This window comes from Neovison vison, chromosome 4 (genome assembly GCF_020171115.1).
Source record: "Neovison vison isolate M4711 chromosome 4, ASM_NN_V1, whole genome shotgun sequence".
NCBI lineage: Eukaryota > Metazoa > Chordata > Mammalia > Carnivora > Mustelidae > Neogale > Neogale vison.
Genome location: NC_058094.1, coordinates 52933196 through 52956649, shown reverse-complemented (window position 1 = coordinate 52956649; position 23454 = coordinate 52933196). Strand labels below are relative to the sequence as shown.

At 34.8% G+C, this 23454-nt stretch overlaps 1 protein-coding gene across 2 annotated transcripts in view; it reads right to left on the bottom strand.

Moving 5' to 3' along the window:
• Positions 1-23454, bottom strand: part of SNX16 (sorting nexin 16) — a 40344-nt gene that overhangs the window by 14090 nt on the left and 2800 nt on the right. For both annotated transcript variants that reach the window (XM_044245385.1, XM_044245386.1), the window contains 2 exons: positions 15472-15558; positions 11907-12055 (listed from right to left, as the gene is read on the bottom strand). In XM_044245385.1, coding sequence (XP_044101320.1) covers positions 11907-12055; positions 15472-15558 — 236 coding nt within the window. The remainder of the gene's footprint in view (positions 1-11906; positions 12056-15471; positions 15559-23454) is intronic.

Sequence of the window (23454 nt, the reverse complement as noted above, 5' to 3'; positions counted from 1 at the left end):
AGTTAGGGGTGCTGACCCCCTGTGCAGCTGAAAATCTGCATATAACTTTTAACTCTCCTAAAAGTTAGCTTCTAATAGCCTACTGTTGACTGGAAGCCTTCTCCATAACAAAAATGGTCAATTAATACATATATTGTATGTTCTATTATATACTTCATTTTTTACAATAAAGTAAGCTAATGTTTTTAGCAAATCATAAGGAAAATACATTCATAATGCTATGCTGTATAAAATGCATGTATAAGAAGATCTTAGGCAGTTCAAACCTGTGCTGTTCAAGTGGCAACTGTAACAGGGCATTGTCATCTTTCTCATTTATCAGAAATAGGTTAAAATGGAAGAAAATTTAACTTCCTTATTACAAAAATACTCACTTTTCTAAAAGCAATTTTGGACTGAGAGGCAACTCTGTTTGCATGATAAAACGTGTACGGAGACTTAAAACTTTTAGGTATAAAAGGATAAAAATATGATTATCTTGAGGTTCTGTATAGATGTCAACCTATGCTGAAAAGGGAATGGTACATTGGGGTTTTTATATTGGGTCAGACGGGTTGATGATGACAGTGGATGGTCATGAAGAGACAAATGGAATATACAGGGAAACCTTTCCAAAAGTAAAAATAATGTGAATTAATATAGAGAAATGGTGTTAAGAAATTAATCCAAAAGATTGCAAAGACAGAACAAAGAGAATTCAATCTGTGGACAATAAAATCTTGACAATACAGGTCATAAAGAACACAGATTCAAGGAAACAGAAAAAACCTGAGTATTCATAGTCATGAAATAGAGATGGAAAGGATCTTAAATGTGATCTAGTTGATTTTTAAAAAATGTAATCCATAGTGTGCTTTTTATCCTTTTCATGTGTTCAGCAAGAGTATACCTAAACACCTCCAGGAATAGGGAGTGTTCCACCTCTTAGAATAAACCATCATATGTTTGAAAAATACTGAAAATTATACAGAATTATTTCTTTTACTGAGCTGAAATTTTTTGTCATGCAGCTTCTACTCAAGAATCTTAATTCTGCTTTTGAGCCATTCAGGGCAAATCTAAGTCCTCTTTCACATGATACCCCTAAAAGCACATTTTAAGTGTTATATTTCCTCTAAACTTATATTCCGCCTAAAGCAATACTAATACACTAATATTCTCTTTTCTTTCATCCTGTAACAAAATTTATTGCATACTTAAAGCCTACATTGGTCTGCACTCATGGAGCCAACATTTTCCCCCCAGTTTTACTGAGGTAAAACTGACAGTTAGAAATTGTACGTATATTTAAGTTGTACAACTTGATTCAAGTATACATTTTGAAATGTGAACTACAATCAAGCTAATTAACGTATCTATCACCCCACATAGTTATCATTTCTAACATTTTTAAAGTACATTTCACAAAGGGCTTTCATATATCCTATTTCATTTAATTTTCACAATAATCATGTGAGGTGAAGACAGGCATTACATTTCCCATTTTACAAATGATACCAAAGTTCAGAGAGTTAAAATGACCCCTACAACGTTACAAGTGCAAGTGGTAGAACAAGACCTTGAATATGTCTTCTGAGTCAGAATATGTACCTTTTTCTACCTTTAAATTCTTTTCTGTTATATTTTGGTTCATTTGGATCCTCTCCTCTTGTTGGTCACTTCCCTCAGAAAACATTCAACTTGTCTATCTCCTTTAACCAAGGCCTCTAGAATACTGCAGTTGGTCTAAGAGCACAGAGAAGAACAGGACAACCACACATTTTTTTGGTTTAGCTATTATATTTCCATCCACCCATTGTCAGAGAACAAACTATTAGGCAAAAAATGAGCCAGAGGAAATAAACTGATTTGGGGACTGAGAGGTCAGAAGTATGGATGAAACCCTGAGAACAGCCTTTAAGATTGATATGGAAAGTACACAGAAGTTTATAGAAGGGTCTTTTTTTCTTTTTAATAAGTCAAGAGTATGATAACCCAATGTGAGACACTGTTTTCTTTTAGGTTTATACCCAGACTTCCTCATTCTTTAGTAATGTTTTTATGTTTGCAAATTACCCTAATTATTGAAATGCTGCTGCTAGGAAAGAAAAAGTAGTTAAGGGAATATATGTATCACTTTTTATATTTTTGACTTATAGTAGAAATTTAACCCAAGATCAATAGTGATATTGACAATGTACCCAGCCATAGGAATCTTTTTTGGAGGGGCTTTTCTATTTCATTCGCCTTCCCTAAACATCTTTATGATCTATATTACTGCCTCATGACCTATTTATTTTATATTATACTTAAGTAAAAAAAGAAAAATCTTTATGATCTACATAGCTCACTAGTGTGCTACTCAAACAAAATCCAATGGATTTTTTTCCAATATAGTTCAAGGTCATATTCCACGCCCTACCTTCTTTAAACTGTAACATAAGAATGAAATTTGAAACTGGCTATACAACTCTGATTTATAAAATACTTTCTCAGGGATGCACTACATTTCCTGTTTCAACAGGACTCAGGTGGCAGAGGAAGAGAGTCAGTATGCTTATACTATTCCCATAGGAGAGGGTCACAAAAGAATCTCTGGGAGATGGTTGCATTTGAGAAAACAATTTCTTTCACAGACATTCTGATACCCTTTTTTCCCCTTCTAGAAAAGGAAAGCTTTACCCATGCTTGAGAACCACTGACTAGAGAACTTTATTTAGATTTGATAAATATTTGACTGCCTCTGTGTGCCATGGTTCTGCTCAGTGATTTCCTACATATTACCAATGTATAATTTATAAACAAATCAAGTGAATTCAAATAAAATATAAATACCAAAGACTCTATTATTATTAAATGGTCTATAAATTAAATAGAAATCACTTTTCTCCCAGAGAATTGAAATTTTTACTTAAAAAAATTTTTTTTTATTATTTTCAGTTAGCCACTGTATATCATTCATTTTTGATGTGGTGTTCAATGATTCATTAGTTACATATAGCACCCAGTGCATATCACAACAGGAGCCCTCCTTAATACCCACCACCCTGTTAACCCCCGGAAGTCTTTTTTTTTTAAAGATTTTATTTATTTATTTGACAGAGAGACAGACAGTGAGGGAGGGAACACAAGCAAGGGGAGTGTGTGAGGGAGAAGCAGGCTTCCTGGAGTAGGGAGCCCAATGCGGGGCTTGATCCCAGGACCCCGGGATCACGCCCTGAGCTAAAGGCAGCTGCTTAACTGACTGAGCCACTCAGGCACCTCCTTAGAAGTCAGTTTTTAAGAAAAAGTCTTACTCTTTTTTCCTCCTTGTTCACCAATAGGTTCAATATAGCCCCCAATCTCTCCTCCATATTCAATCTTTAATACTTTTGGTTCCATTTGGCTATGATAATAAAAGAGAAACAGGATAAAAAGAGAAACCTATCTAAGAGAAAAATCCAACAATCTGGAATTAAAAGGTAAAGAAATACTTTGTATCTTTCTATGCCCTTTATAACCTAGAATAGTTTTTTTTTTTTTTTCAAAGATTCTCTTTATTTATTTGTCAGAGAGAGAGGGAGAGAGAGTGAGCACAGGCAGACAGAGAGGCAGGCAGAGGCAGAGGGAGAAGCAGGCTCCCTGCCGAGCAAGGAGCCCGATGTGGGACTCGATCCCAGGACGCTGGGATCAGTGTGTTTGGGAAAATTCTATTTTAAAATTGAGATCAGTTGTTGACTTAGCTTGCCTGATGATAAGGAGACCACAGATGGTATCCCTCAGCATTTTTTATTATCAGAGCAAATTTGCCCTGTAACTTTCTCTTCCTCTGATTCTCTAAAAAAGTTTTCTGTCAGAGTTCTACTATTTTTAAACTTAGAAAATGATTTCATCTGGTGCACTTTCATCTTCTATTTACTATTATAGTTTACTCTTTTTCTTTCATAAATATGTATGTTTACATTTGATTTTTTTAAACCAGTAATAGCTAAAAGTGCTCTTAATCTTGAAATGTGTATTTTAAAAGAAAAAAAAAACCCTTAAAACTAATGCCTACAATTCATTAAAAGGTCAGTCAAGAACTAAAGATATGAAAGAACTAAAAATACTAGATACCAGTTCTGTCAAAATAAAATTAAGCACAAAAAGCCTACTGCATGAAAATATTCCTCAAGGATTTCAGATAGAAATGCTTTATCAGTTAGTATTTCTCTTCAGGACACTCTACCAGCTAAAAGAAAGTAACAGAAAGTTGACATTAAACACAACCTGGAAGATAAGGACTCAGGGATCAAGGCTGGTGACAGTGAGGGTCACAATGGAGGTAGGCTGACCGGGTATGAGGCTGAAGCACTCACATTTAGAATCCTGTGCTGGAATATTGGGGTAATGGGGAACCAGTTTAGATCCTGATTATCTCTTGCCTAATTACTAGTCCACTTTTGCCCCTATGTTCAGTTTTATTCCTTCTAATCCAGAGTACTTCCAAAAACAAACATTTTATGTCAAACCCAGGTTAAAACTCATCTATGCTTCCTCTAGCAAGAGGGAACAAAGCAAAGATCTGTGTGCTGGCATAAAACACCTGCCTACATTACAGTTTTAACTGTTTTTCCTAACTGACACTTAAAATGGTACATCTTCATAACTATTTCATGCCTCCATACCTTTACTCATGCTTGCTGCTATTAACTCGGCCCATCCTTCCCACCTCTATCTGGCTAACTTGTTCTTATTCTTTGTGGCTCAGCTCATCTATTATCTCCTCATGGAGTCTCTTCTGATTAGATCCCCTTTCCTACCCATGTTAGGTTCGCCCCCCCCCATCCCCCGAGAGAGAGAAAGCACATGTGTGTGTGCACGAGGGAGCAAGTGCATCAGCGGGCAGGTGCATGAACCGGTGTGTGACCTGGTGGTGAGAGGTAGAAGGAGGGGGGAGAGAGAGAGAGAATCTCAAGCAGGGTCCATACCCAGCTCAATGCCTCATGTGGGGCTCAATCTAATGACTCTGAGATCATGACCTGAGCCAAAATCAGTCTCATAACCAACTGAACCACTCAGGTGTCCCTAAGTTCAATATTCTTCTATGGATTACCATGGCACCGTGAACAGATCCCTTTCACAGCACTTATTACACTGTATTATTAGTATTGTCTGTTTATCAATATCAAGTATTGTTTGCTTCACCAAAAGGTAGATGATGTTTCTGGACTGTATAGACCATATTCAAACCAATTAGTACACTATAGAATAAGTATTCCACAAATAAGGACCTTATTTCTAAGAGTTATACAATTAGAAAAAAATTTAATGCAACTATTTTGCATTAAAGAGCATTTAAGAGCATCAGAACAAATTTATATCCACTGTTGCAGATAAACACTCTACTACAATTCTCAAATTTGAGATGAATTTTAGGTTTTAGCAGATACTCCTACTTTCCCAAGAAGGTAAACTTTGGATAGCAATAAGACCAAAAGTCTTAAGAGTTAAAAAGTCAAAAGCTGGTTGCTTCTGATGGTGTGACCTTAAGATTCACGAGGAAGCACAATGAAAAGAATACAGTGAGAAATCTAGAGTTGAAAGGGAACTTTCAGAAGCTACTTAGCTCAAATACCTCATCTTCCAATTGAAGACATTGATTAAAATCAGGTAAGTAACTGATTAAAATTATTTTACTATTGAGCTCCAAAAACTAAATTTTCCATAAGGTCTCTGACACCCAATTTAATTAGATGAGAGTTTAGATGTATCTGAATAAAAAATATTTGGCTTTACTGCATTTAAAAAAACTATCCATAACTGAATGTTTACCAAACTAACATTAGTGGTGAAAATCACTTGACCAACCTTAGCAAAGTGTTGGTTCTCATGAGTTGGGACTATATGAGCTTTGCATATATAATTATAAAAAATACTAAGAGTAATTTCTCTTAATAATATCTTTATATATAAAAACAACTTAAACACATTTAAAAAACTTCCTGTGAGAACATAGTTCAGGTTGAAAATGAATAAAAAAATAGTTTAAGTATTCTTATTCCAGAATTCCAGAATTACTGAATTTTACAACTAGAAGGGATCTAAGAAGTCATCTAATCCAATATATCCCACTTAATAATCCCCCCTTCAGTACCACCGATGCTTATTTAGCCTTTTTAAATACTTAAGGTAAAGAGAAACTCACTTTCTCAAAAAAAAGCAGAGTATTTTTATATTTGATAGCCTGAAATGATATGTAATTCTTTCTTATCTGAACTGATAGGGTCTTCCTCTAATTTCTCACTTACTATTTCTAGTTTTACATGTTAGTCTTGCTATTAAAAATGAGGTCCTTGGATCAGAATTATCAGCATCATCTAGAAACCTGTTAGAAATGCAGAATCTTCACTCAGACCTGCTGATTCAGGGCTTCACTTTAACAAGATACACTAGGGTTGGAGAAATACTATTTTAAATCTAAGTATCATCTGATTAATCTTTCTTCCCATCACAATTTTTCAAATATGTGAAGATGGCTATTTTATCTCCCAAGTACTTTTGCTTTTTAAAGCATAAATATTATCACGTTTTTTCAATTGCTCCTTCCTGTAAGTTCTTCTATACTTTTTTTTAAAACTATGAACTGCTGTTGATGCAAATCCATCCTGATTTTTTTTAACACATATAGAATTTAAAACATGAATTTTTTGGTCACTGAAGTTCTTATAGATGGATGGTAATTTGAAAAAAAATATGTAATTTAACTTCTCTATTTTAAAAGAATTAAAATGAAGAAAAACCTCGGTAAATCAGGATATTAGTGTAGTGTTTCTGAAAATAGAGAATAGTAAAATTTGCTGTGCTGATTAAATGATGCAACAATTTTGAAGTAGCAGAAGATAGTATAAGCCAGTAAATAACTATATTTATAATTTATAAATAATTTATAAATAACTATATATGGTAAATAACTACAACCAAATTGTGCAGAAGACTTTTCCCCTCCATTTATCTTTAGATATCCTTCGCCTTAACATGCTGCTGGCATAGGACCTGTGCCTTCTTGCTTCTGCATTTTGATACAATACTCCCTCTCATTTATAAGAGAGGAAGTATAAAGAGGGAGTATCTACCTTCTCTTTGTTGGTCCAAATATCATTAATTCTTTAAAATCCAGCTCAAATCACCCTCTAAGAAGCCTTCTCTAATTCTCCAGTCAAAAGTTCTCTCTCTCTCTCTTCCTCCTCTGAAAGAGATCTAACTCTATTCACGATAGTTTTTTTGGGTGAATATTCCTCCTATTCAGTTTTCTTGAAAAAAGGATCAGTATCTAACACACCTTTGTGTACTATGTACACAAAATATATATAGTTACCTTATATATAGTTAAGACCTAAATAAGTATTAATGGAACAGATAAAATTAATAAAATCTTGAAAATATTAAGTTTTTATTGTTTTCTTACTTTGTATTTTCTAAATGCATCTGAAAATAATATTTTAAAACTTTCAGACCAACAATCCTTAGTATCCTTTCAGTTCTTACTTTTACTTCTGCTTTGTTACAATCAGAGAGGTTATAATATTAAGAGCTGCTGGTTGTGTAATGGCAAGCTCTTAGCCAACATGAATGTTAAGAACTGTGTTGTGAAGTGTTAAGGATATAAAAAAGGAAAGTGAAAGGACTGCAATTATAAATCTATAAAGAATTAGTATCAAATAATTACTTGACCATGTAAAGTAGTTTTTCCATGCTGCCATTACAATTCTAAAAGGATGCTAATAGGTATATCAGCAGGTAACTTTAATTGATGTTTTAAGTAGTGATTCTTTTTCTTAAGATTTACCTATTTGAGAGAGTGAGTGTGCACATGGAGGTGAGTGTCAGGGGGAGAGCGTGAGAGAGAGTCTCAAGCAGACTCTGTGCTGAGCATGGAGCCCAGAGGGGCGGGGGGCTTGATCTCAGGACTCTGAGATCATGACCTGAGCTAAAACCAAATGAACCACCCAGGAGCTCCTAAGTACTGATTCTTAAATGTTTTCTATTTTCATACAGATGTGTTGAGATTGTCTCTTTTCTCCTTTTCTCCCTTAGAAGAAATTCATAAATGATTGCTTGGCAATCCTAGACCTCCTAGATATTTCCTAATTATTGGTTATTGGCTCATATTCATCTTCCTACCCATAATTTTAATTTAGCCTTCAATGTTCTCAAATTCTACTTCCTACAGTATTGCTTCATCATTGAAAAAGGACCAATCTTCCCCTTCTCTAAGTTCCTTCTACTTTAATAACCTGTGTCATACCAAGTGGCCATTCATAAACTCCCTTATTTTGTTCATATGGAAGCCTAATTTCTTCAAATGAATTTTAAGACCAATGAGTACACCCTCAGGTTCTTTCATATCCTTCTTGGGTTGACAAAGAGAAAGTGCTTAAGTGCTTAAGATAAATAACTTGTCTTCCCCTCCCTGCACTCAAGCTTTAAACAAAAGCTTATTAAGAAGCTTTTTAAACTGTGAAATAAATAATGGTACACAAAACCCACAAAAAGGATAGTGGTTATCTCAGAATAAACAAGGCATAAATACTTCATTTTGAGTTCAATTTATCTAACAGTAATCCTTAAATGTTTGATGATGCAACATGACAAAAACAAGTAGGCAAACAGCGTGAGGAGCACTACATTCTTTAATGCAATACTTCTTAGAACTTTAAATACTCTAGGCCAATTTATTTGGCCAAGAAATCTTTGTTTCTCTGAAACACCTATTTACAAGTTGAACAAGGCCATTACCACTGTTCTAAAGTATGCAGTCTTGGGCGTGCCTGGGTGACTCAGCCAGTTGAGTGTCCTGTTCCTGGTTTTGGCTCAGGTCATGATCTCATGGGTGGTAAGGTCAAGCCTCATGTCCTGCTCCACACTTAGCAGGGAGTCTGCTTGGAGATTCTCTCCCTCTGCCCCTCCCAGCCTCAAATATGTAAATCTTAAAAAAACAAAAGTGTACAGTCTTAGTAACAACAGGATCTCAAATGTCACTTGTATGTCAACCTTGACAGAGATCCCGTAATTTTTTTTTAAAAAAGACAAAACTAAGATACACTTTCACTATTTAAAAAATCAAGATATCACAAAATCAATTAATTAATGTGGTTTATATCATTTTGTATTTCACTACATAGAGTACAGTCATTTATAGAATAAAAATAATATTTTTAATACTAAGACATAAAGGTTTATAGAGTAAAAGAGAAGAGAAGGGGATAAGATATGTATGTTGACTTTTTAGCTCTAAGGTCTTCTTTTTGTATGGTTTAATATATATTTTCTTCAAATGGTTCTATGATTTTAGAGTTTGCTGGCTTTTATTCCTGCTTTATATGTCTGAATTAACACTAACCTTTTATTTCTTTTGAGATGTAACAATTTTGGAAAGTAGGGAGTACCCATGTCCCCGGCACGTAGAACACACAATCACTAAATTTTGTCATATTTGCTTCAAACTTGTTTCTTATAGATAATACAATAACAAATATCCAGCCGTTTGTTTAAGAGGTACACTTGCTGGGCACACACTTTGTGTTAGCACTGTGTTAAGTGCTGCACATTGAATGGAGAGCAAAACAGCCACATGACCTACAACTACATATGTACCTTACAACCTGGTAGGAGAAACACAATCAAATAATCAGAGAAATAGTTACAAACTGAAATGCTGAGATTAAAGTACCAACCAGCCTTTCTCAGCTGGGATTCCATGAGAGAATTAGATGCTAAGGACAATGATTTGAGGGACTATTTTCTGAATTCCCTTAAGACTGGCACATAGCTAGTACCATCCCAGAGTACAGGTGAGAAGTTAATTCATACATACAATAGATATCTCACTTAAGCCACTAAGATTTGTCTCTCAGAACCAGTTGAGAAGGACTGGTACAGATTCTAGAAAGAACTGATCTTTGGTGGTGGTGGTGGTGGTGGTGGTAGTGGTGGTGGTGGTGATGGTAAGTGAGGGGGTGGTCAGAAAAGCCTAAGGAAGTGAAGTCTTTAACTGAAATCTGAAGGATATATAAGCATTCACTAGACCAGGGTGGGGTGGTCTAGTATGCAAGTATGTATGTAACACTGTCTTCCCAGGGAACAACATATTTGAAGGTCCTAAGGGGCGAAGGAGCAAGGTGATTCTGGAGAATTAAAAGACCAACACAGCAGAAGTACAGAGAACAAGGTCAGGGAGGAATAATAAAATATGAAGTTGGAGAGACAGGCAGGTAGGCAGGGACCAGAAAAAATGACTTCAACTGCATTAAAAAAGATCACTGTGGCTCCAATGCACTACAGAAATAAGAGTATATGAGGAAGATTAGAGGGAAACCTTCTGCACTAATTTAGGTAAGAGATACCTGCTTAGACTAGGGTGGTAATGGCAGGAATGGAGAAAAGTAGACAGATTTGAGTGATATTTAAAATGTAAAGGAGGGGATAAGGATAGACAGGTTTGTGTCTAGGATGACTCCCAGGTTATGGGTAAATAATGCTGCTGAACACTGGGGAAGTCTGGAGAGTAAGTTTTTAGCTGGGTTTGATGTCACTTTAAGATATCTGAAGGAGCTGTCAAAGAGGCAAATACATGTATGAATCTGGAATTAAGAGAAGGGGTTTAGCTTGTAGATCCTTTCATAGAGGAAAATGAGGGGGACTGGCAGAGATTTCAAGCAGTAGCCATCAAGCTTGGGAAGCACACATTAGAAAACAAGATGTATATGCATGGCACATGTGTTATGCATAAAACAAGGTGATATACATAAAAGACAGACTGAGAAAAAAAGAGAGAAAAAGTGAGAAAGGATGGTGTTTCATCCTTATGTGAAAAACTGCTTATGTGAAAAAGATAGTTATAGATATAGGCAGTTAAACAATATGCTATTGCTGCTTTGTAAATGCTCTCTACTTATATCAAAATACTTCTAATTTATCTGATAATGTAAATTCCAAAATCAGACACCCAACTGATAATAAATCATAAAGCAATTGTCTTATAAATATTTTCAGAAGCAAAAAACCATACAGATCCTTTATCTCCCTCTTTAATGGTTTTTATTTTCACAATTTACCCTCTGTATACCTTGACCCAACTTCACAATCTTCATCTTTTTGCATTATTTTGGAGAAATGTAAGAACACTACCTTCAAAATTATATAATGTTATATTAACGAAAAATCTAATATGTGGGCCCCTTTTTAAAATAACTGTTAAAACACTAAATAGTGTGGGGCCTGTGTGGCTCAGTGGGTTAAGCCTTTGCCTTCGGCTCAGGTCATGATCCCAGGATCCTGGGATCAAGCCCCACCTCGGGCTCTCTGCCCAGCAGGAAGCCTGCTTCCTCCTCTCTCTGCCTGCCTCTCTGCCTACTTGTGATCTGTCAAATAAATAAATAAAATCTTAAAAAAAATACTAAATACTAAAATCAAGTGTATAGTTGCATGGTTGAGCATATGGTACACTGAATTTTTAACTTAAAAAAATTTTCAAAGAGTGTATACATTTATTTATTTGAGAGAGAGAGCAAGAGAGCATAAGCATGCATGGGCAGAGGGGCACAGGGAAGAGAAGAGGGAGAGGGACAAGCAGACTCCTCACTGTGCAGGGAGCCAACATGGGTCTTGATCCCAGGACTGGGAGATCATGACCTGAGCCGAAGGCAGACGTTTAACCAACTGAGCCACCCAGGAGCCCCTAATATTTTTTACATTGAGAGATTTTTAACTTTGCTGATTTTTTAAAAAGGTTAATACAAATCAAATGCCAAATAAAATTCTTATGGGTAAAAAGCAAGAAAATTCCAAGTAGTACCTTATTAGAGAGGACAAGTAATTATATTCCTACCCCATATTTTTGTGCTTGAATAACTACGGTTCTATATTTATTCTTTAGTTTAAACAAGTTGTTTCAGTTTGTTACATACCAGTTAGCAATGTCTTTGTGAGCTACTAAATTCTGAAGAAATGCTTGTAATCCTAGTTGTCTATCTTCTAAAAAGTCAGCATTATAATTATCTTTGAACCAGCGTTTCGGTGGAAGTGCTAATCGAAAGCCTGGAAACATCTCTTTTAACTGAAAAAGAAGAAAAAAGAAAATACAATGTTCAACTCAATTACATCAATTCTATAAAATCTATCCTGTTAACTACATGAACTTGTTCATGAAATAAGCTTAAAATAAATAATTAAATTCAGCTAAGCTTTTTATAACCTCAATTGTTTTACTTGTTGAATTTATTAGCTGTATATACATAGGCGTTATAGTTGTTCCATACCCTTGCCAACAATTGACATTGTCCATCCTTTCAATGTTAGCCAATCTAATGGGTATGTAGTAGTATTTCACTGTGGCTTTAATACGCATTTCTCTGTCGACGAGTAATGTTAACTATTTTCTTATGGGATTTTTTTGGATCTGCATATCTTTGGTGAATTATCCATTCAACTCTTCTTACCCTTCCACTTAAAAAAATTTGGTTTATCTATTTATTATTTAGCTGCAAGAGTTCTTTATATATTCTGGATACAAATCCTCTGTCAGATGTGAATACAACAAAGATTTTCTCTGTGACTGTGGTCTGACTTTTATACACATTTTTTGATTCTTGCAACTAAAACCAGGTGATAGGTAGAGTTCTTTCTGGTACCTAGAACACTGACACAGATATTTATTAATAAACATATTTATTAATTTTAAAGTGCCCAACTTGGAATATATAGGAGATATTTGCTAACTTAAATTACTATTAACAACTTTCTTTAAAAGCTTAAGAGTTATCTAAATCCCAACTTGCCAAAGATAAGAAATATTACAGTAATATTAAGACACGTCTACAGAGGTAAAGAGAAGTAAACATTAATTAATAACTAAGCCCTGAAAAAAAAAATAGCAAGTCATAAAGGATTAAAATAGCTCTAGGGGCACCTGGGTGGCTCAGTGTGTTAAAGCCTCTGCCTTCCGCTCAGGTTGTGACCCCAGGGTCCTGGGATTCAGCCCTGCATTGGGCTCTCTGCTCAGCAGGGAGCCTGCTTCCCTTCCTCTCTCTCCGCCTGCCTCTCTGCCTACTTGTCTGTCAGATAAATAAATAAAATCTTAAAAAAAAAAAAAAGCTCTAAATTGAAACTGTTAGAAATTAGTCTTCATGAATAAAAACTTTAACAATTTCATAAGCAAGAATTCCACTTAAGTATCTGCTAACTTCATAAATTACTTTGATCTTATTATTAAAAAAAGTCAATGGAAGTACAGAATTACAGGTTTTTAATTCATCAGTGTAATAATAAGAACTCAGGAAAAGTAAATAAATTCATATTTAATGATGGAAATATATTACAAATAATACTTTTAAGTATCTTGGCATACAATAAAAAGTCATCTTGATAATACCTAAATAAACGAATAGTTTAGCATTTTCTATTTTCCTTTCATTCAAATTGAGGTTTTTCAAAATGGCATAAATTTTCAGGCAGCCTGGCAACCGCAAAATCACATAGTTGGGGTTTCTAACCACCAAAAATGTTAAGAATATACTAACTTTAGAAGTTTTGAGGGTGAAGGTGGCAGATGGGAGAAAACAGGATCAGTCAAATTTCCTCTACTAAACACCTGTCAAAATTAGGGAGTGATTTCTGATTCAAGGACAGAATCCAAAGTTACTTAGCCCCTGAGAAACATCATAAACTACTTGTTTCTTTTGGAGAAATGCTCCTGGTTTCTAAAATACTGCCCCACTCACCTGCCTCAGTTGACTTCCCTCTAGCTCTGTGACCACCTCAGCTCTTTATTATATTCTTACTGTAATTTACTCAATCAATTCCCTATCAATTCCCCAGTTTAGGTTGGTTCTAATTATTAAAAACAAATTAAAATACAAAGAAAATAACAATGAATAAAACACAGAGAAAAGTGTCTTTAGAGCTAAATATTGTCTATATCCATGATTTCTTATTTCGGATAAATCCCAGAAATGTGATTATTATGTCAAAATTATGCACAACTTTAGGAAGCTGTGTACCCTAGGAAGATTCCAACAACGGAAAATACCACTTCAATGTCTGTTAACTTGATGGGTGAGAACTAGTTTCTTAATTTTCCTTTGAGTCCTTGTGATACCAAATGTTTTCCAAATTTACTGGTCATTTATATTTCTTCTGTTGTTTGCCTTGTTCACATCATTTGTAGTATTTTCTACTTTTGGGTTTACTCTGTAATTTATTTTAAGAGCTTTTAATATATTGACTGTTTTTAAATTTTTTTTTTTTAAAGATTTTTATTTATTTATTTGACAGAGAGAGATCACAAGTAGGCAGAGAGGCAGGCAGACAGAGAGAAGGAGGGAAGCAGGCTCCCTGCCGAGCAAAGAGCCCGATGCGGGACTCCATCCCAAGACCCTGAGATCATGACCTGAGCCGAAGGCAGAGGTTTAACACACTGAGCCACCCAGGTGTCCCAATATACTGATTTTTAAAATTGAAATAAAATTTCTGTAAAATAAAATTTATTTATTTTAATATACTGAGGATTTTTATTATTATTCTTTGTTTCATATGTGCAGTAAGCAGAATTCTAGACGGCTCCATGATTGTTGTCCCTGGTATTGCTTCTGTGATTTTGTTTTGTCTCATAAAAGAGATTATGCAGATGTAATTAGGATTACTTTTCATTTGGCTTTAAGATAGGGAGACTATCTTGGTGAATCTAATCTTATCATGAGCCCTTTAAAGTCTAGCTTTCTCTCTACCTGGTGGCAGATGATTCAAAGCACAAAAAAGGACTTGACCTGCAATTGCTGACTTGGAAGATGGAGGGGACACGTGCAAAGACTGGACAGTACTCTATGAACTAAGAACAACCTCTGGCTGATAACCAGCAAGGAAATGGGACCTTGGTCTTAAAAGAAACTGAACTCTGCCAACAATTTAAATGAGCCCAACAAACCTGATACCTTCTCAGAGCTTTCGGAGAAGAGCCCGATCTAGCCAACAGCTTGACTTTGACCTTATCTAACCGTCAGTGGTAAACCCAGCTGAGACCACCTAATCACTAAATAAACAAGTATGTTTTAGGTCACAAACTTTGCGGTAATTTGTTAAACAGAAATAAAAACTAATACAGTATGTTAGAAATATTTTTTGTTATTCATTTTCTTATAGTCATATGATTTAGGGGCTCTTATATACATCTTTTTAAAACTCACAAGACTATATAATCATTTATATTTCTGCTAGCAGTTTTAAGATTTTCACATTTTTATACTAAAAATTTTTTTTTCTAAAAAAGGGAAGTTATGTATAGAGATGGGTATATAGGCTATTAAAATGAAATAAAATAGTTAATTTTCTTAGGAGTGGCAAAATTTGACTTCACTCAAACAACAAGGAGGAAAACCCACAAATATTTAACAGTGGAACTGTCAGGAACAGATAATAAATTGAACAGAAAATAATTTGAAACTGGAAAGTCCATTTTAGATTTATTGAAGTACTTACTTTGTCATTAAGTCTAGAGAAGTCAGTATACCTTCTGAAAACTACCCAACTTTCTTCTGGTGTCTTCTTAACTAGTATTTTATATACCTATGCAGAAAGAGGGGGAGAGAGAGAGAGAGGTGAAAAAAAAAAGTCTATAAAGGTATTTAAAATATTTTCAAAACTTTTTCAAATTTCAGATTTTTTCAAATATTTTCAAAAACTTTTACTTGACAACACAGGTCATAACAATATGTAAAAAATTATCAGAAACCATTTGGAACATCAAATGTACAAATAATCAATGTAGACACCAAAAACAAGATTTGTTTCTTAAGAAACATTATTATGACAAATTTGCGACAAAATGTTTTGGCACATACTAATAATAAATGAACTCATAGGTTCCAAATATATTTTATGTTAAATATTTAAAATTGATCAAAGAATAACACTTGAAAAAGCTGTGAAATGTAGCCACTCTTGTCCTATACAATCAATTTAATTTTGAAACTCAATACTATCACACAAAGTTTTTGAATAAATTTAATGTTGTTTTATTCTTCAAGGCTATAATGCAGCTAAAAACTATCCATATTCGATAAAAGTTAACACTTCTGTACTTATACACAATTATCTAGGCTTTAAATAAAAAAACCTGGTTGAAGCAAGTCAGTATTTTAAAAAGCATACAATAAGAAAACTATATTCTATTTTCCTTAAATATAATTTTAGAGTTTATTATGAGGAACTACTATTTCCGACAGACTCTCAGTAAACCATCTCCTGGTAGCTTTGGTACAGTGTTTTGGGCTAAACTAAATACAAGACACATAGGAAGTACTCAATAACGATTTGCTGAACAAGTGAAACTTAAAAATGAGTTAAGTTTTTTTTTTAAGTCAGCTGTGCAACACTTTCAATTGCAGCTCTGGCGCTGCCCTCTAGCCACAAGCGACTACTGTACACTTGAAATGTGAAAAGTCCTAACTGACAGGTGCTGTGAGTGTAAGTACACACTGGATTTCAAAGACTGAGAACAAAAAAAAAGATGTAAAAATACTTCACTAAAATGGTTCTGGATTAAGTAAAATATATTATTAAGTATAATTTCATCTGCTTCTTTTCACTTTTTAAAACATGGCTACTAGGAAATTTTAAATTACAAATCTGACTCACATTTGTGGCTCACCTAGTCTTACTGGATGCTCTAGAAAAACTCATTGTTTAGGGACTAGAGATCCTTATTTTATTTTTCTCCCTTACAGACCTCTCTTTCAGTTTGTAAAGGGGAGAATCAGCAAGAGTTAAGGATGACTCTAATTCTGAGGTAAAAATAAATAATTCAACTTTTTAACATATAAAGAATGAGGGATTATTTGGATACCCACTAAAGTCTGCAGAACGTCCCTATTTAAGATAATTGTAAAGGCGAAACTCATGAAACATTTCTTTTTAGGAGTTACTAATTGAAACAAAAGGGATAACCTGACTTCAAAACTTTCCTGAGTATGAATAACTGATGCATAATAGACGTCAACTTCATATGATAATAAGGTTTATCTACATAATCTATATTGACTTTATTCTCCTGTTTAAAAAAATGAATCTTCAAGTTTTTCTCTACAGTGGCACCTGAGAACTCCTATTTCTCTAGGAAAGACAAAGTACAGGTTTTGGGTTTTATCTTCTCTAGAAAGCTCTCCCATGTTTCTATTTGTGTAAGTAGGGCCTTCAGTGGAAAGTTTATGGACACTACTGATCATTCCCTCCTTTTTTTTTTTTAAGGATTTTATTTATTTATTTGACAGAGCGAGAGATCACAAGTAGGCAGAGAGCCAGACAGAGAGAGGGGGAAGCAGGCTCCCCACTAAGCAGAGAGCCTGATGTGGGGCTCGATCCCAGGACCCTGAGACCATGACCCGAAACGAAGGCAGAGGTTTTGACCCACTGAGCCACCCAGGCACTCCTGATCACTCCCTCTTCTATGTTCTAGCAGCAGTTACTCTTTACTAGAAACTGAGTATATACTACTTTGTGCTTTTTATATAGTCCTTATTTTAGGATTTTAAATAAATTATGTGGGAGCATATACCTAATCACAGAATACATACAGAGAAGCACAAAAATCGTAAGTATACAACTTGATGAACTGTCACAAAACAAACACACTCATGTAACTAGTACCAAGCACAAGAAACAAAGCATTACCAGTTGAAGCAGCCTACCTTATGGTTCCTTCCCAATCTGACTTATCACCCCTCCTAGTCACTTCTTTTCTTAAACACTTTTCAAAGGCTTGACACACTACTGACAAGAACTTACCAGTCATTCCTAACATTTTCTTCAGTTAAGAGCTCAATTCAAAGAAATATACCTAGGAAAAGTTATCTTACAAACTTAAGACTGCCAAGCTCATATATCCAGCTCAGACCTCTCCCCTAAACTTAACTTTATTTACATATGTATACATAATACATATGCCTATGGACATACATCCACATATACATACATACCTAACAGCTACATTTTCATGTCTACTAGGTATCTCAAGTTTAGCATGCCCAAAACCAAATCCTGATCTTGCACTCAAAACCTGCCATCTAACTAAACAGCAACCCTAGTGTTTACCCAAAAACTTCAGGATAATCTTTGATTTCTCTTTATTCCACATCTCAAGTTTTTACCTTAAAAACATACCCAGAATCTGATCACTGCTTAGGACTTCTTCCACCTCCCTGTCCATACCCCATCATGTCTTCCGTGGATTACTGCAAGAACTTGATACCTTTCCATTCTTTCCTCCACAAAATCTAGTCTTAACTCAGCAACCAGATGAGCCTTTAAACATTAAATCAGATCATGTTACACGTCCTTTAAAACTTTTTCAAAGATTCCCATCTTGGGCAGAGTAAAATCTAATGGCCTTACAATGGCCTACATGCTCTACTTGATCTGCGTCTCCTTTGTCTTTACCTGTTATTTCAGTTCCTGCATCTCTCCCCATGGCTTCTTTTGCTGTCAGCCACAAGGGCCTCTGCAGCTGTCTCATCTATCAGGAACGTTCTTTCTCCAGATATTCTCATGGCTCACTGTTTCTTAGTGAGGCCGTAAGTGACAATGTGATTTAAATTTCAACTCTGGTTGTGGGGAAACTACCTCCCTTCACTCTTTTATTTCTCTTTATACCACTTAGCACCATATGACATACCACATTTTAAAATGCTTACTTATCTAGCATTCATTCATTTGAATTGCTGTACTACTATCACTGAAAGAGTGCATTACACACAGTAGGTACCCCTAACATGAATTAAATGAATGAAAATAACTTTATACCCATTATTTACTTCTTCCTCCAAAGTGTTTTTAAAGACTTTATGTATTGCTGCCTTAAATTTGCCCATGAACTTGTATTTTCACACACATCATTTCAATGAATGCTTGTCCAGTATAAGGTAGGTCAATGTAAGAAAATGGGCCAGTGGCTTATCATAATTTCCAAAAATGTCAGGTCCATGCAAATTTCCCATCACATCATCAGTCTTATGATAATTTAACTCTAAAGATTATCTCTTCATAAATTATCTCAATACTGATGTACACAAAAATCATCAACAAAATATTAACAAACTGCATTCAACAACACATTATGAGGATCACTCACCATAACCAAGTGAGATTTATTTTGGGGATTCAAGAATGGTTGTAATTGCAAATCAATGATATAACCATATTGACAACATGAAGGATAAAAATCATATGATCACTTCAATAGAGGCAAAAAAGCATCCCACAAAATTCAACATCTATTCATGATAAAAATTCTCAACAAAACAGGTTTAGAATAAACATATCTCAACATAATAAAGGTCATATCTGAAAAACCCACAGATAATATCATACTCAATGGTGAAAAGCTGAGAGCTTTTCCTTTATCAGGAACAAGACAAGAATGCCTACTCCTGTCACCTTCATTCAACAAAGTACTAGAAGTACTAGCCACAGCAATCATACAAGAAAAAGAAACAATGGGGAGTGCCTGGGTGGCTCAGTGTAGGTTAAGCCTCTGCCTTTGGCTCGGGTCATGATCTCAGGGTCCTGGGATCGATCCCCCGAATAGGGTTCTCTGCTCAGCAGGGAGCCTGTTTCCCCCTCTCTTTCTACCTGCCTCTCTTCCTACTTGTCACCTCTGTCTGTCAAATAAATAAATAAAATCTTTAAAATACAACAAAAAAAGAAACCATGGTAAGGAAGAAGTTAAACTGTCACTACTTGCAGATGTCATGATACGGTATGCAGAAAACCTTAAAGATTCTACCATAGTAATAAACTTCCACCAGAAGTAATAAACAAATCCTATAAAGTTGCAGGATATAAAATTGAATTTTTTTGGTTGTGTTTCTATAAACTAACAACAAAGTAGCAGAAAGAGAAATTAAGAAAATATTTCTACTTATAATTGTGCCAAACAGAATAAAATACCTTGGAATAAACTTAAGAAGGAAGTGAGAGACTTGTACTCTGAAAACTATAAAACATTGACGAAAGAAATTGAAAAAAATGCAAATAAATGGACAGATATTCCATGCTCATGGATTGGAAGAATTAATGGTGTTAAAATGTCCATACAACCTAAAGCAATCTATAGATTCAATGCAATCCCTATCAAAATACCAATAGCATTTTCCACAGAAGTAGACCAAATAATTTTAAAATTTGTTTGGAATCACAAAATATCCTGCATGGCCACAGCATCTTGAGAAAGAAAAAAGCTGGAGGTATCACAATCCCAGATTTCAAGGTATACCACAAAGCTGTACCAATCAAAACAAATGGTACTGGCACAAAAATAGACACATGAATCAATGGAACAGAATAGAAAGCCCAGAAATAAACCCACGCTTATACAGTCAATTAGTCTGTAACAAAGGAGGCAAGGATATACAATGGGAAAAAGTCTCTTCAATAAAGGGTGCTGGGAAAACTGGACAGCAACATGTAAAAGAATGAAACTGTATCATTTTCTAACACCTTACACAAAAATAAACTCAAAAAGGATTAAAGACCTAAATGTGAGACCTGAAACCATAAAAAAAGAGAACACATGCAGTAATTTTTTTTCACATCAGCTTAGTGACATTCTTCTAGATAAGTCTCCTGAGGCAAGAGAAATAAAAGCTAAAATCAGCTATTGGGACTACATAAAAATAAGAAGCTTTTGCAAAGCAAAGGAAACCATTAAACAAAAACACTAAAAGCAACCTACTGAATGGGAGAAGATATTTGCAAATGATATATTTGATAAGGAGTTAATATCCAAAATATATAAAAAGCTTATAAAACTCCACACAAAGAAAACCCACAAATAAATGCAATTAAAAATGAGCAGAGGACCTGAATAAAGATTTTTCCAAAGAAGACATACAGATGGCCAAAGACACAAGAAAAGATGTTCAACATCACTATCAGGGAGATACAGAGCATAACCAGAATGAGATATTACATTATATCTATCAGGGTTGCTAAAATAAAAAAGAAGAAATAACAAGTATTATCAAAGATGTGGAGAAAAAGGAACCCGTATACACTGTTGGTGGGAACATAAATGGATGCATCTGCTGAGGAAAACAGTATGACGATTCCTCAAAAAATTAAAAAATAGAATTACCATTATGATCCAGTCATTTCACTACTGGGTATTTACCCAAGGAAAATGAAAACACTAATTCAAAAAGATATCTGCAGCCCTAGGTTTCCTGCAGCATTATTTATAATAGCTAAGATATGGAAGCAACCTAAGTGTCCACTGATAGATGAATGGATAAAGGTGTGGTATGTACACACACACACAATATGGAGTATCATGCAATGACAAAAAAGGATGAGATCATGCCATTTGCAACGACAATGATGAACATAGAGGCTACTATGCCAAGTGAAGTAAGTCAGACTGAAAAAGACAAATAGCATATGATTTTACTCATATGTGGAATCTAAAAAACAAAATGAATAAACAAACAGCAGAATCAGATCTGTAAATACAGGGAACAAATTGGTGGCTGTCAGAGGAAGGAGGGTGGGAAAGTACAAAATGGGTGAAGGGGAGAGGGAGATACAGGTTTTCGGTTATGGATGAGTAAGTCAAAGGGAAAAATGGTATAGCATATGGAAAATAGTCAATGATACTGCAATAGCATTATGTGGTGACAAAGGGTAGCTACACTTATGGTGAGCACTGCATAATGTATAGAGATGTAGAATCACTATGTTGAATGCCTAAAACAAATGTAACATTGTTGTCAAATATACTCAGATAAAAAACTTTTTATAAAAATTAAACATTTCCCCTAACAACAAAAATGATCTCAAGAATTTTTTCCTCAGAGGTAGTTCTATACTGTTGTAGGTTTACAGCATGAAATGTTGAAGTCAATATAAAAACTTTACATTAAGAAAATCTAAGAGGAAGAACTATTCCAATTGTAAGTGTATTGAGCAGGTCTCCAGATACATAAACTCACACTGATACACAAGACCAAAAGCAATGAATGAACAGAAATCAGAACAAGGTATCAAGAACATCAAACCACATACATGGAAATAAATCTAACAAGGGGGTGCCTGACGGGCTCAGTTAGTAGCACATGCTTCTCTTGATCTCGGGGTCATGAGTTCAAGCCCCATATTGGGTACAGAGATTACTTAAAACAAACAAAAACCTCTAACTAAAACTCCTAAGATTTATGCTCTGAAAACTATAAAAGGAAGTTAAAGATTTCAGTAAGTGGATTAGGTTTAGATTCAGGGACTCAGTATTGTAAAGATGTCAGATCTCTTTAGTCTATAGATTCAATACAATCCCAGAACAGGGTAAAGGATAGCCAAGACAATTCTGAAGAAGAATGACAAAACTAGACTACTTAAGCTAGCAGGTATCAAGTCCTCTCATAACACAGGTATAATTAAAGACAATGTGAAATTGGTAAATGAGGGAAAAATGGAACATAGAAACAAACCCATATATTTAAATGGTTGCCTGATATAGGACATTGGCAATGGTGCAAATGCAGAGAGAGTGTTTTTTTCAATAAAAACCTGATTACTTGATCCCATAGGGAGGGAAAAAAAGTATCTTGACCATTGTTTCACACCATGGACAAAAATAAATTCCAGATAGTTTACAGATCTAAATGTGAAAGGTCCAACAATAAAGCTTTTAGAAGAAAACATAGGACAACATCTTTGCAAGCTGGGAGTAGGCAGATTTTAAAAAGTGCTAACCATAAAAGAAAAAATAAATTGGGACTATAGTAAAACTACAAATTTTTGTTTATCTAATGCATCACTAAGAAAGTGAAAAGGCAAGCCACAGAGATGATCATACACAGTGACAAAATTGGAAGCAGTTCCCTATGGGCATAGAATCTGGACACAAGGAGTTGCCAATTTCTTTTAGCCTTTGCAAAAACATGCACACTTGCCTCTATTATCATAGACAGAACAGTCACAATGTATGCTCTAACAAAGAACTTGTTCAAAATGCACAGAAAACTATAAATCAAAGTGGAAAAAACTTTTCCAAAGAAAAATGAATAAAGGTCTTGAACAGATACTTCACAAAAGATAATATCTATTGGCCAAAAGTCTTCAATTTAATTAGTCATTAAGAATGCAAATGAAGACCACAATGTGATATTACTCTCCCCACTGGGATAGCATAAAATAATAGTGAAAAAGATGAAAAAATACTACATGTTGGGAAGGTGTGGAGTAACTGGAACTCTCCTACACTGCTTAAAGGAGTATAAATTAGTGCAACTACTCTGGTACACTGTTCATCAGTATCTTTTAAAGCTAGCCATATGATCTAGCAATTTTACTCCTACACAGATGTAAAACAAACGTTTTAATGTGTTTAATGAGCAGTAAGTACCAAAAGGTTCACAGCAGTACCATTTGTAACAGCCCCAAACTAGAAATTATCCATATGCTCTTCAACAG